The sequence below is a fragment of the Rhinolophus ferrumequinum genome, chromosome 7 (assembly GCF_004115265.2).
Source record: "Rhinolophus ferrumequinum isolate MPI-CBG mRhiFer1 chromosome 7, mRhiFer1_v1.p, whole genome shotgun sequence".
In the NCBI taxonomy this organism is placed as follows: domain Eukaryota; kingdom Metazoa; phylum Chordata; class Mammalia; order Chiroptera; family Rhinolophidae; genus Rhinolophus; species Rhinolophus ferrumequinum.
The window spans coordinates 27206943-27222189 of NC_046290.1; the positions used below are offsets into that span (position 1 = coordinate 27206943).

Consider the following 15247-nt stretch of genomic DNA (forward strand, 5'->3'; position numbering starts at 1 on the left):
GAAAATGAGGATCTGTCAGAATAAGACAAGGTAACAGTTGAAGAAGAGAAAATGGACATGCGTGATGACCATGATAAGAATTTCACCACCGTGTGATCTGGATATCCAAGGATTAAGGGAAGTTCTTTGGGAAATTAGTGATGCTTTTAAATGTGTTTGCAAATAATGGTGCTTTTTATGATCATTCTATGAAAATCAAGTACGAAAGGTAGGTATTATATTGTATTAGCCCATACATATTTTTTTAGGGGTGGGTGGGGAATTCCACCCCACAATGTTCCATTTGCATTTTGAGTGACAGACTTGCATTTAGATCTTTGGTACCACAAAGTGTTTAATCTTAAAGTCTGGTGTATAATGTCCTTTAAGAGAATCATGAAAATATCCATTTGGTTTAGTAGATTGAGACAGGAAAGAGGCTTCTTCCTTGCCTTACACAGAGTCTCCTTTGATTGAAAATCACTTAAACGTTGAACTGAGAACATTTGCTGCCTTCCTTGATTTGCAGATGTTTTCTCAGAACTTCCAAATAGTCCCAGCTGGCTGGAGCTAAGGCCTGTATAGATTGATAAGATGCATCTGGCTTCAAGACACAGCCTGAGTACAGGGGCGGGCTCTTTGTGTCCTGGAAAATCTGATTGGGCTATGAGCTAAGTCTCAGGAGTACTTGCTCTATATAAGAGTGCCAAGTGACTCCCCAGCAGGGAGACACAGGGAGGGCGCAGGTTGCTGGGCTCTTCCTGCTGTTGAAAATTCACGGGGCGCTCACAGCAGAAATTTTCTTCCTCTCTTCTACCTCGACTGTTTTCCCCAACATGAAGGTAAAATTGTTTCATTACTTTTGCAAACAAAGCTATCTCAAGTAAGGCTTAACTAAAAGAACTCAAATAAGGAAGGGACATGGGCACATAAGGAAGAGAAAGATCTGAGGGTGACATTTAAACATTTTTGCTTAAATATATTCAATAGTTCAGCCAAAGTGAATTCCTTTTCCTTGTTTTGCAGTTAAGCTATGAGTTTAGAGGTCTGGGAATCAGAAACTGGAGAAATGTTTATGAAAGTCCGGAGAAAGCCATTGAGAAATACAAAAGTATTATTGTTCTTTCTTAAGGAAAAATTCCCTCCAGTGTATTTTTGTGTGTGTTTGATTTGGAACAGTGCAATGAGCCCCCGTGGTTTGACTTATTTAAAAGCTTTAAAGAAAAGAGAAATTGGAGACTCTGGAACTTTAGAATTTGGAATTCTGGATGAAAGTGTCAGGATTGTGAGAGTAGAAGCTACAGATAGATGGAATGTAATGAAAGATTTAGCAAGTACACATGTTGACCCAATGCAAAATGACCAAGTGTTAAAAAAAAAAAAATTACTGTTCAACAAAAGACAGGATCAAAGACGGAAGTTAGTATCATAAACTATATGTTTGGGATGCAAAAATAAGTTGAAATTGTTACTGTATTTCTATTATGGCAAATTAAATTTGGTATTTAATCTACAACTTTTTCATTATAATGCTGGAACAATAATTTCAATTGCTTTTGTGGTCTCTATGCTGTCCATTTGCAATACTGAATCTATGTTCACTTTCCAATGGGGTTGGAGGAGGAGCGAGATTGGGTCTTGAATAACTCATGCATGAAATTACATGGAATTAAATGATTAAAAGTTAGACAGAAATCACAAAGTTAATTTGTTTAACGTTATTATGCTAGAACACTAAGTAACCCTACACAGTTAGAATTATGATGTAATCTAATCTCTATTACTCTGTCTGTATTTTCATTTAAAATTTTAGAATACTTGTTAGCTCAAAAAGAATATGATGCTTTTCCTAGCATCATCTAGCTAATATACTTTTGCCTAATATTTGTATTAACCATCAACCGATTTCCTTATTTATTTTATAATGAGACACCTTACTAAATGTTTTGGGCTTAAAAAATTTGTTCACAATCATTGATTATTATGGTATTCTGCCATGATAGTAAATATACTTTTATCCTTGAATTGTCGGACAGAATACGAAAAATAAATTATTTTCCTGCAAGTTGCATGCAGAGTTTTCATCTATATTTGAAAGTAGATATTCATATTTTTACACTAAACCTGAAGGGCATGCTTTTAAGAGAAAGGAAACTTGGGCTATGAAAATACCACGAGAAATGATTTCCAGGTCTGGCCTTTTAAGGGGCAGTATTCTTTTGTCTCTTCCTCCCACTCATGTGAACTAAATTTAGAAATATGGTCCTACCATCCCCTTGGTTCTCTCTGTGTCTTTTGGATAGAAGATAAATTGGGTTTGAAGTGTTTCAGAAGGACTTCAGAGCCAAAAGGCCTTCCTTTTGAGCTGGCTGTGGTCCAGCCTTTTCCTCTCTCCTCCCTGGACTGAGGTGACCATGGGGATTGTGAACCTAAGGCAGGATTCTCCTGGGGCTGGGATGTGGTCATGTACAGTGATGTCTCAGGTCAGGGCCTCTGCTTTCTCTCTGTACCTTGAACTGACCTCAGGTTATCACCTGTCTTCTACCAGTTACATTGTGGTGGTATTTTTGCCTCTAAAAAAATGTCCTTTTCCAGATTACAATACTACCTTACTGGCAAAACTAAGTTCAAAAATAAGATAGTATCTATTATTTTTCTACCAAGAGATACCACTGTTAACGTTTCAGTCCATTTCTTTTCATACTTTTATATGCAATCACATTTTACATACAATTTTGTAACCTGTCAGATCCCCAATATTTAGGCTGGTGGTATCATGTAAAGATGATTGTAAAAGGTCTCCGAGGTGTTTCACAGACTGAAGGAGACACCCACAGAACGAAGGAGTATGACGGTCATCACTGCCCCTCTGGCTGGGGATGTGTCTCAACTTGTGATTCTTCATTTATGAAGTTCATTTCCTTTTTAATTCCTCAGCCCTTGGCACTACTCTTTCTTCCAGGCTCTCTGAGTGTCCTCATGGGTACTGGAGTTAGAGAGAAGGAGAGTGGAGAAAGGAATTAAAAGATGATGGGACCCTAAATAAATATGTGTGATCATTTAATTCAGGAGCATTTTCAATTTGTTTGTCCATAGAAATGAATATAGTAGGAGGCACATGCAACAGAATTACATTAAACTTTTATTTAAAATGGAAACTTAAAAGACAAGCATAGGTATTGAGACTTCTTCATAGTTCTTTCACTCTTTATATTCCTAAATCACAAATCTTGACTTGTACAAATGTATTCACTTTCAATTCATTAAAAATTGGAAACTAAATTAATGCTTTTATTTCTCCCTAGGCAATAAGTTTATTCATCTTGGTGGGATTTATAGGCGAGTTCCCAGATTTTTCAAGGTGAGAATTTTTTGGATTGGTGTGGAAATCATTAAAAGTTAATTTTTTTATTGGTAGGAAATTCTTTAGTACAGCCAGATTTCTACATTGGAGCCTGAGCACGTTTATCCATTCAACACTGTATCGTTCCACATTTTGAGAAAAGGCAGTGAAAGCAAAAGCTTGTTGTATTATTATCCTTATTTTACTTTATTTTATCTCTATAAGGAAGAAACCTGAAGATTAAAACTACCTCAAGGATTTTTCCTTGTCCCAGTTCCATGATTTTACCTGCATTTCAGAGATTTGCAGCCACCCTCCACAGCTTAAAGCAGAATTTGATCTTTGAACGTAGTCATTGCAAAACGTTCTTTGGATTTTAAAGGTTGAGCGTTTTGTAGGAAAATAGTTTTATTGGCTCTTGAGACTTGAAAGAAAGCTGGAATCATTCACCCATGGCTTTGTTTTGCTTTCACTGTCAGTTGGTGGGACAGGATCAGGTCAGTTCACTTGATCGAACTATCAGAATATGTGTCAGGCGCTGTGCTAGTGACTGGGGATACAAAGAGGGCCAAGACAACACTGAGAATCTAGTGGGTGATTCAGATCTTGAAACAGTTAATTTCAGTACAGATTTTCTAAGGGCTCTGCAAGAGGCCTGAACAGGGTGCTGTGGGAGCACAGAAGTGAGGCCAACCAAGCTTCCCTTCCTCAGCCTCGGTGTTTGGGGAAGGCTGCAGCCTGTCCCTTGGACACAAAATAGAAAAATAGCAAGTTCAGATTACTTAAGGGTTAAAAATTCTAAGGCATTTGGCTCACTGGGGCCATCTCATGACTACAGGTTAGCAAGGTTGGCCCCATAAAAGCACCTGAGTACACACTCCAGAATGGGACTCCTTACTTCCATGGTCACCTGGCATCCTTAAGATACCACCATGACTTAAGATGTTTCCAAGGCTAGAAATGTGCTCGAAATCCAGAAACTCAGAGTCTTCATTCCTTTACCCTTTGTAAGTGTGCTTTTAGGCTAGGCTTCCTGAATTTCTTAGGTCTAAGCCATGTGACCCCCTTGATGCAACTGGAGTCACGCAGTGCAGGGGAGTCAACCCACCATCTGCCACATGTATTTTATTTGAGTGGAATTGTTTAAACTCAAATATCCCCTGTATGCATGGGAGTCAACTCACCATCTGCCACATGTGTTTTATTTGAGTGGAATTGTTTAGGCTCAAATTTCCCCAATATGCAGGGGAGTCAACCCACCATCTGCCACATGTATTTTATCTGAGTGGAATTGTTTAAGCTCAAATTTCCCCTATATGAGTGTGTGATTAGGAAGTGGCCTAAGTAAACAGGGGAGCGTTGAAAAATAAATTCATGTCCAATTAGCCTTTGCCAGTTTTCAGTTTCCCACTTCTCAGAGGGTCTTTCTAGAGCTCCTTGTCTCCTAGTTAAGAGTTTCTGTATAACTCTTCCACTAATCATTCAGAATCCTTTCAAAGGCTATAATACCTTCCTCCTGTGTCTTCTCACTTATTCTTCCCAACTCTGAACACTCCCTTATCTATATTGCCACGACATATTATACTGTGCACATTTGTTATGAAATCTTTCAAACTAGATATACTGTATTGTGGATGGTGGTTGTATTATTGTTTTATGATTATTTGTTTATGCATCTGTGTTTTTGTCCTCCCCTCTTTCAATGGTAAGTGACCTATCTTGCTTAATATGTCTACAACTCGAGTGTCTACATAGTGCCTTGTACATTATAGCTGTTTAATAAATGTTAATCTCTAACAGTGAATTCTTTTTACATATATAATTTATATATTTTTTGATACTTTTGGTGCCTCTGAGGGGAAAAAAATTGTGAAGCAAGTTTTGACTATTCTTTGTGTCCCCTGTCTCTTATCTTTCTACCTGCTTTGTGATGAACACTGACAGTGCCTCCTCTCCCGTCAATTGCCAGTGGGATTCCTTTGGCCCTTGGTCAGAATGCAATGGTTGTACTAAGTCTCAGGTAGGACCATGAAAAAATTTTGTGTGTATTATTTATATGCAGAAATAGCTTAGGTATGGACAAAATGGCATTGAGTTTTGAATGCTATGTTTTATTTCTTAAAAATGTAATAATTTTAAAGAAAAAATATAACTTATTTAATAATGAATATTGTAGTAAAGGGATTTCTGCATTCTAACTTTTCTTGCAGGACTTTTCTAAATCTTATATTTGAGCCTAGAGATCTACATAGGATAAAAATGAAAAGCAACTCACTAACTCATGAGCTATTAGAGAGATGAAAACAGCATGAAATAGAGTTAGTAGATAATTCAAAATCTGTTTCATATTTATTGGGTTCAACGTTTCTTACTATTTGAAACCAACACTAACAAGCAGCAAAATGACTGCTTTGCTTTGCCTGACAAATGGTGAATGACCGTGAAAAGTCAAACATTTTGTGATGCTATGAAGTTCAATTCTTTTTTTAAAAAATTATTTATTTATTTTTTGCAGTTACAGTTGAAATTCAATATTATTTTATATTAGTTTCAGATACACAGCACAGTGGTTAGGCACTTACATAATTTGTGCAGAGATCCCTCGATTAGTCTGGTACCCACCTGGCACTATACATAGTTGTTGGAACATTATTGACCACATTCTCTATGCTGTACTCTATATTAAAGTTTAATACTTACGTAATAAAAATAAAATATCAAAATATCTTTTTTCCTTCTTATAAATTATTCATTGGAGATAAAACAGAAAGTATAAATAAAGAAAATACTACTTATATTTTCACCATTTAGTAGAAACCAATATACCAGCATTTTGGTATTTATTTCTTTCAATTTATTTTCTTTCTGTTTGTTTACAATTTTTAAAAGTAGGATTATTTGATTATAGTTTTGTATTCTAGTATTTTAACATCACATTGTACTATCAGCATGAATTTTAAAAGCTGGATTATAGTTCATTATATGAATATACAAATCTTACTTATCTACTTTCCTGTTGTTTGAGATTTAGGTATTTACATTTTTGGTTATTATAAATAAAACTTTAATGAACATTTTTATACATAAACATATATCCTCTTTTTTGATAATTGTCTTAGGATAAATTCCAAAAATACAATGTTTATTTTATTTTATTTATTTATTTTATTTTTGGCTTTTTCATAACTCCATGTTTATTACACAGATCATTGTTTATTTTAAAGGTTCTGAATCTTTGAGTGGTTAAGTATTTTTTTATTGAAATATAATTGACAGATAACATTATATTAGTTTTAGGTACACAACATAATTTAATATTTGTAAAATATTTTAAGGTGGATCAGTTTGGATGCAGTTGTGTATTTAAAATTTATTTTTTAATTATTGAAATAACAGAAACCTATTACAGAAATAATTTGGAAACATCCTCATAACTATCATTTTCATCATTTATTTAGTACCTCCATGCATGGTATTGACAAAACAAGTTACACAAATGCAGAATTTGGCTTCTGGCAAATACAATAATGATGACTCTGATTACAGGCAAATAAGTACATGAATAACAAGGCAAACATCAAACAAACACTAATCACAGAAAACATTTTTATAATTTAAAAACAAGTTAAGAAAGAACACTAAATTGAAATAGCTAGAAGGTGTTTTTCATATTAGTAATTTTTTTCTTTGAGTGAAGTGTCATCATGGATAGATACGTCCCTAGCTTATAAAATGAAAATTTTCATCCAGAAAGAGACAAGTGAAAATGAAAAAGGGGTCATAAGACCAGAATTTGATAGGAGAGAATGAGACTGCTGAGGGTGATCCCTTGTCAAGGTCATCCTGGGATAAGGAGAGGTGAAACATTACTTACACAAATAACACAGTCTGTGCTCTGGAACTTCAGAAAATGACCAATTAATGAGCCATACAGGAAAGGTGTCTTCACCATTTAAATACAGAAACTAAAACCTTGTTAAGAAATTGTCCTGAGTTCCATTCCCCACTGACATTCCTCTATGGTGCCTCTGCTTAGATGCAATAATGGGTGCCAGAGTCAGACCCAGGCTGATGCACACCACTCAGAGTTCAAATCCCATGACTGTGACTCTTTGTCCCAAGGAATCCCCACTTCTAACCCAATGTCAAATGGAGGAACAGATTCAATGTATCTAGCCTGCCCTGTTGGTCTTTGCTCAAGTATTAAATTCTCTGGAATCTCAGATTTTGTTCCTTTTCATTAATGGGGAAGAGGTGAGCATAGGAAGAGGCTAAAAGATGTACCTTTGATTGCCTTTGGGGAGGCAAAGGATTTTGTAGATCTTTCTTTTTGTTTAAACATTGGATACATGTGTTCATTCCTATTAAGTGAATTTTAGTATGATTATTTGTTTCTCATTTGGCTTGATGATTTCCTCAACTTACCCTACTTTCCCCCCAACTCTGTCCCATGCCATGCTTGCTTTTGATGTATTTCCCATTTCAGAGGTCAATGATTTTGATTGTCTCATAAAATTCCATTGTAGATGTAACTTCACCTCTGGACTGCTTGGGCTTCTCTTTTATGAATTTGACTTCCATATTAACTTATTTTTTTTTGGATTGTTTTGCCTTGCCTTGCTTTTCCTGAAGAAGGCTTAACATCAGTTGCCACCACTTTTTAAAAAAGTTTTCCGAACTCCACCTCATCTCAACCTCCTTCCCAGTACCCTTACCCTCCCTCCAGCGAAATTCATATTCACCTTTCTAACTAGCTCTTGTTCCATACCTTTGGCAAACACATTAATTATTCTATATTACAGTCTATTTGCTTATATGTCTACCCAGCTAACTCTTCCAGGTTACTTTCTTAAAGATTCACCAATTTTATTTTTATTTTTCAGCACTAAACTCTGAGAGTAAATACATAGCTGGAAGCGCTCTATAAATAATAACCCATGTGTCACTGGGTTCAAGGACGGGTGGGTTTGTGGGTTCGTTGATTTTGGAGATTTTACTTCTGTGGGACACCAGAACCATTTCCCGAATATTGCTTCTCCAGTTGTGTTAATTTGTCTTAGATTTTATTTCTTAGATAAAGGAATCTGGAGATAGCGAAAAGCACTGCTGGTTTTTGTTTAGACTCGCAGGCGGTCAGTTGCTGTTTATGGGCAGTATGGTGGCCAACCTTGCAGCGGCAGTGCTTTTCAAACACAGTCGTGTGAACCTACTCGAGGATGTCCAGCAGAAGAAGGATGTGGAGAGCGTTTCCGGTGTTTTTCAGGTATTTGTTTTCCATAGCCTTAGCATGAAGCATGTAAATTCAAGTGTTATTTGTTTAACATACTCAGTATATGTTTGTTGAATTTTACTGAATTTATATTGGCTTATAAATTTTCCCCAAATAGCAGTCGGATTTTTTTGTTGGCCTCATAATCATACACTCAACTATCATTCTTTCAAATGCACGGGGAGGCATCTGGTAATAAAAGCAGGGATGTTCTTCGCTTCTTTGAAAAGAAATATGGCTATTGACAGACCCAAATAGTTCTTGACGTTGCATTTTTGGGGAAGACGTAGAATTCGTCTGGTATGTGTTCTGAGATTGGGCCGAAACAATGTTACCAAAATTATTATTATGTTTATAAGAAAAGCAACTCTAATAGCTAATCAAGGAGCATACAGGTCACCCCTATGCATGGGGTAACTGAAACATAGTTTTGTCATTATTATTTGATTTATTGTCTGTGGTACATTTGTGCAGTCAGAATAATTCAACGATCTTTAGAAAACATTTATTATTCTTGTTATGTTTCAGTTATAGTGATGAAAGTTGTGGATTTAGAAATGAAATACATAGCATCTTCCCTCGAAAGTAAATAAAATTTTATGGGCAAAATAGTACATACATAATCTCTATATTAGAAATGTTCCTTAACAACACCTGTCCAAGTCCTGTTTCACTTTCAAAACCCAAATTAGATGACACCACCTTTGGGAAGCCTTCCCTAAACCCTCAACTGATAGAGCTAATTAACAAACTAGCTCTACGTACATTGTACTATCTATAATCTGGAGTATTCGTGGGCCTGGATGTCTCTTGGTAGACTTTGAACCCCTTGAAGAAGACATGAATTATATTTCATTTTTGCATAAGAAGTGCCTGGCACATAGTCAACCCCTAACCAATGTTTGCTGTATTGGATCGAGGGTGTCATGCTGTACTATCAGGACAGTTGTGTGCAGTGCATACTATGAGAACAGAGAGGAAGGACATGCATAATAGCCTGTGGGATAGGCATGGTTTCTGAGAGGACATAATGTCTGATTTGATTCTTGAAGGACGAGTAGGTGATAGGTAGAGAAATCCCTTCTAGGCTGACAGAACTGGAAGTCCAAGGTCAGAGGAGATGTCAGAAAGCCTGGCCTTTTATTCATGTAAATGACCCATTATGACTACGACATAGGAAGCCAGTAGAATGGCTGCACATGATGGGGGGAGGTGGGCAGGGTACCCTCATTTGTACCCTCCAGTGCTTCCTTGGTACCCTGGGCTTATGTCTGTCACAACAATTATGTTGTTGAATTGTATTTATCTATGTCTTCATAGTCTTTCTTATTAGATTGGAAAGTGTGTGAAAAACCTGACAAATACTATTTTTATTCACACGTGTATCCCTACACCCAGAAGAGTGTCTTACACAGAGTAGGTGCTAAAGAAAAGTTGAATTTTAAACTTTTGACTCAATTCCCATTCTCTCAAAGCTTTCACATCTAAATCACCACGGAAAGCAGGACTTTGGCATTTTGGTCAGTGATTACAGAAAAGAAACCGAAAGTTGAAGGACTAGAAGTCAATCTATCTTCACAGTGGTTGACATTGTATGGTTTTGGAGGATTCAGACAAATTGCTGGATGCTTCTTGGTGAGAACCTGGAGTTGGAATTCGGGTTCTATTTTCAATTTTGTGTCTGGCCAAGGTCAGAATCCATTTTGTGTGTTGTAAAAGGAGGACCAAAATAATCACTAGTCCTTTCCTGGACACACTGAGTGAGGACTTATGTCAAATTCATATTAAAATGTCAGTGCTAAGGGTTGGGGGCAAAACCTTTTTGATCCCCCTTCTTCCCTCTTATTTTTGTGTGGTGGCTTTTCTTGTGGTTAGGTCAGTGCATCAGCAAATCTTTGGTTTGCAACGGGGATTCTGACTGTGAAGAAGATAGCGCTGATGAAGACAGATGTGAGGACTCAGAAAGCAGACATGTCTGTGACCTTCATAAACCTCCTCCCAACATAGAACTTACTGGAAATGGGTAAGGTGTGGGCAGCCTCTTGTGCATGTTGATGGGTTATAATTTTTCATTTTGTTTTGATTTATTTATTTGTAAGTCTAATAACAAATTGTCTAATAACCAAGCCTTTCTCTCAGATATCTTTGCCACATCCTGAAACAATTTTTAAATTCATATCAGCATACCTGTAGGTAGAGAATTGACCAATTGTTCCTGAACTGTCCTGGTTTTAGCACTGAGAGTCTTGCATCCAGGAAAACCCCTCAGACCTGGAAAAACCTGCATGGTCGGTCATCCTATGGGAGAGAAAAAAGGAGAGAGAGAGGGAGAGGGGGAGAGAGAGGGAGAGAGAGGGAAAGAGAGTGAGAGAGAGGGGGAGAGAATGAGAACTGATTCAGTGAGGTGGGGCTACTCAAGAGAATGAAGACAATAGAATGAAAGCAGGGAAAGACGAGATAAAGTAGTGTGTTCGAATATTCAGGCTGAAAAGTAATTGCCCAAACTAACTGGGAACTTTCATTTCCAAGTAAAGTTGGGACAATCCCGTGTTTGCCTTTTCAAAAAGAATTCTGAAGAAATTTTAAGGGCCAGACTCAAGATTTCAAGGCTTTAAAGCAATGTATTATAGAATGATAGATGTGATTTTTTCCGTAATATTTTAAAATTCATTAACAGAGAAGATAAAATTAGAGGATGCCAGTCAGCACACTAAGAGACAATTAGTTGAATTCGTTGCAGAGAGCCAAGAGTAATCTCAATTGTATTGGTTTTACCCATAGATTCAGTTCAAATCGAGCTGTTGCCATAGATACAAAAGGGCTGTGTATTTCCCAAACATGTTCTTAGGCTGAAAAGATGTTGGGTTTTCACAGGTGTTAGTTTTAGATATATGAAGCGAGGGAGGTTGGATAATGTATGGTGTGCATTAGGACACTGTTCTCTTTATTTGAGCTCTCTCAAGATATAGTTAACCATAATGTATTTCCGGAATTTCTAGAGTTCTTTAATGATGCCTTTTCCAGCAAGTTCAATTTCTGGTTATTAATTACCTTTTCTTCCTCCTCTCCTTTCTCCTCTTCCTCCTCCTCCTCCTCCTCCTCCTCCTCCTCCTTCTCCTTCTTCAAACAGTTACAATGCACTCACTGGCCAGTTTAGGAACAGAGTCATCAACACAAAAAGTTTTGGCGGTCAATGCAGAAAAGTGTTTAGTGGGGATGGACAAGATCTCTACAGACTGAGTGGAAATATCCTCTCCTATAAATTTCAGGTACTTAATTACATTGATTTTATTTATTTCTAATCTGTGAATTATTGCCAGAGATCCTTATTTGTATGATATTTATTTTTTGGTATTTGTTGAAAATTTATTTTAGTCTAAAATGTGGTCAGTTCTTATAAATGTTTTATATGGGCTTAAAAAGAATACATATCATGTAACTGGAGTACAGGGTCATGGTAACTTGTCATTTAAGCTGAAATACACTTTTGCTTTGTTTTCATTTTGCCTGTGTTCCATGTGGGCCCAAGACCTTATGGTCTGTCCCTGCATAAGTGTTAGAAATCAAGGCCCTGGCCAGGATTGGAATGATCATTTCCTTTACACTGCTACAATGTAATCTCACTTAAAAGTGCTTTTATTCTTTTTTAAATTTATTGTTTTAAATGAAATTCATTGCAATGACAATGGTGAGTAAAATAACAGTTCCAAGTATACAGTTCTGCATTACATCATCTATATATCACATTTTATGCTCACCATCCAGAGTCAGTTCTCCTTCCATTACCATATTCTTAAATTGTGAAATATTTCATACGAGTGTGAATGACATATACATTTAGTTTGACGAAAATTAATAAAACAAATGCCCATATGTGCCCATCATCCACCTTAACAAACAGAATATTACCTGTGACTTAAATGTTCCCGTTTACCCGTCTCTGATCACATTCTCCCCACCCCCACTTCCCAGGCAATACGATCTCATATTTTGTATTAATCATTTCCTTGTTTTTTTGTATATGTTTATCCCATACATCTTTGTCCTTAAATAAAAACTTGTAATTTCGTTTTGGCTTTTTGGCCATTTTGTAAATAACTTGTATACTCTATATTCTCCTATGGATTATTTTTTCACTCAAAATTATGATTTTGAAGGTTTTTCATGCTGATGTAGATGGCATTTTTATTGTTGTTCCAATTTTTTTCTTATGAAAATGCCTTGAACATTTTTGTGCATGAGTTCCATGCAAAATGAGGTAGAATTTCTCTAGGGCATACACCTGGAACTCGAATTGCTGCCTTGTCTGTGATACGCTTTACTAGGCCAAGTTTCCAACACGATGTATCAATTTATACCCCCACCAGCAGTGTGGAAGAATGGTCTGTGCTCCACAGCCTTGTCAGTGGCCTTCCATATTGCCTGAGGTTTCCATTTATTTTGCTTATGATCTCAGGATTGCCTCTGGCTCTAGGCTTCTGCTTCTTGCATACCTTTTCTGTCATACACACCTAGACTGATCCTGTTCCTTGACTGCAGCACAAAATCTACTCACACCAAAATATTTATGGCTTTGGCGGACAGTTCTGAAGATACAGAGGAGAGATTTTTTTCTGTTGCAATAGTGCAAACACATTCAACAAAAGCAGTTGACATCCTCCATATTAACATGTCTTTCTTTCCACAGTCTCAAAAAGTGCAATGTTTGGCCTCACCTGTTTTAGCCTCTAACTTTTCTTTTGTTTTCTTTTTTCTTCTCACTTCTTTTCTTTTCAACCACCGGAGATTGCTTTGATCTTGGCATAGGAAAAGTTTATCAGACACATCAGCTGAGAGCACCCACTGTGTGGCTTCCCAACGGCTCCACCTCCTCCCAGCCTCTTTCTTGTTGTCCTCTTCCAAGATCTCCTCTCCCACCCACTGCTTTCCGCCTTTCTTCCCAGAATGCCCAAAATTTCGAATTCAGTACTTTTTATCTATTACTCTCAAATTTGTAAACCAAAACTATTAGGATGTTCAGACAGAAGGGCCCTTGTTTACCAAAATTAACCCTCTGCAGAAAGCAGTTCTGATTATAAATAGCAAACACACCATCCTCCAGTTTACAATAGAATCAATTACATTGAAGAGTTATCGAATCATCAAAATGGAAAGTGAAACTGATCTGAAAAATTATTGTAGCTACCAATTTTTGAATATTTACTGTGGCGTCTACACTCGTCTAGTCGATTTGTATAGATTAAATCTTCACAGGATCTTTGGAAGGTAAGTAAATATTTTAGTATTTTATATATGTTGACATTGAGGCTCAGAGGACTTCAGCTGATTTGTTCCAAGTTACCAAATTAATAAGTAGTAGAGCTTGGATCCAGTCTGCTAGGCTTCACAGCCCTTTATTTCTCTACTATATTTTATTCTCCAAATGTATTATATTTAATTGCTTTTCAATTCTAAATTCCACATGGTGAATAATATCTATTGTAATTTAACCTGTGACCAGAAGGGAGAAAGTGAGATAAGCATTTGTAGAGAATTTTTCTCCGTTTATTCCTAGGAGGATGTGTTGGTAGTCTTTCATAACAACAAACGGAAGAATTGCAAAATTTGCAACCAATTTAGAAAGTTACAGAGCAGAGAAAATAATAAGGATGAGAATATCTGACATAGTTGGAATGTAGACATGCTGGAATTCTGCAGCTTCTGAAGAAGAGGAATAATTTAAAAACAGCATAATCCTAATATTTGTTTTCCTCAGCATGGCTTGGGTTTTGGACTGGCATCTGAAATGCCTTTCCAGTCACCAAATTTGTAGGTGTTTGTCACAGTGGAGGGAAATAACAGCCTGCTATTGAGGGAAGTATATAGATGTTTTGAGGATCCAGCCTGAGGGAAGTGAGGTGGAAGCAATAGGCAGTAAGTCAGTCATCAAAGTGCTAAACCCAGGTGCAGATATGGAGGCAATGAATGTCCCCCATAGTTCAAATATAGGATTGCTAGAATGTATTGAGGGTTCCACCGAGGTTGGAAGTCATGTATGGACTTATAGTGACACCAGTCTGTAGTTGTGTGATTTTCCTATAGACGTGCTAGGTGGTTTGGCTGCAAGCATTGATCCAGGGTTGGGTTTTTGCCAGACAAATATGGTGGCAGGACATATCTAGGCAAGGAAGTAAAGTTCGCTGGCAAGAGAATGAAATGGTTGAAGTCATAAACCACAAGGCTTAACTGCAACAGGAAGAAAGTGAGAAAATGAAGGTGCTGATAGGGAGAAAGAAGGAAAATAAATTGATTAACTTCTCTCTACGAAGCTGAATGACAGATGTGGCCATAATAGAATGAAAGTCAAAAAAAGTAAGAGATATCAGAATGTAGAATGTTTGAACTTATGATTTCAGAGGAAGGATCAGTTCAGGGGCACCCTGGATTCAGCTGGAAGGAAGAGAGTATTAGTTAAGGACAATTTAAGACGATCATACTACCTTGAAAAAGGATGATTCTTGTGTGTAGAGTAGCTGGGAGGGAGGAGATGCTGAATTAATCAGCTCAGGGGCTTATTTACATAAATTATAACAGAACTGGAAAGTGAAATCTATTACTGGATCACATAGAACATTCCAAAACAAAGTCCAAAGACTTTGATTGTTTCATATAACCTG

The 15247-nt window shown here is 36.9% G+C and overlaps 1 protein-coding gene across 1 annotated transcript in view; it reads left to right on the forward strand.

The window, feature by feature from the left end:
* Positions 1-632: 632 nt before the first annotated feature.
* Positions 633-15247, forward strand: part of C7 (complement C7) — a 43796-nt gene continuing 29181 nt past the window's right edge. The window contains exons 1-6 of the mRNA XM_033110859.1: positions 633-821; positions 3285-3340; positions 5267-5342; positions 8444-8585; positions 10467-10614; positions 11722-11860. Of these exons, the coding sequence (XP_032966750.1) occupies positions 816-821; positions 3285-3340; positions 5267-5342; positions 8444-8585; positions 10467-10614; positions 11722-11860 (567 nt within the window). The 5' untranslated portion in view covers positions 633-815. The remainder of the gene's footprint in view (positions 822-3284; positions 3341-5266; positions 5343-8443; positions 8586-10466; positions 10615-11721; positions 11861-15247) is intronic.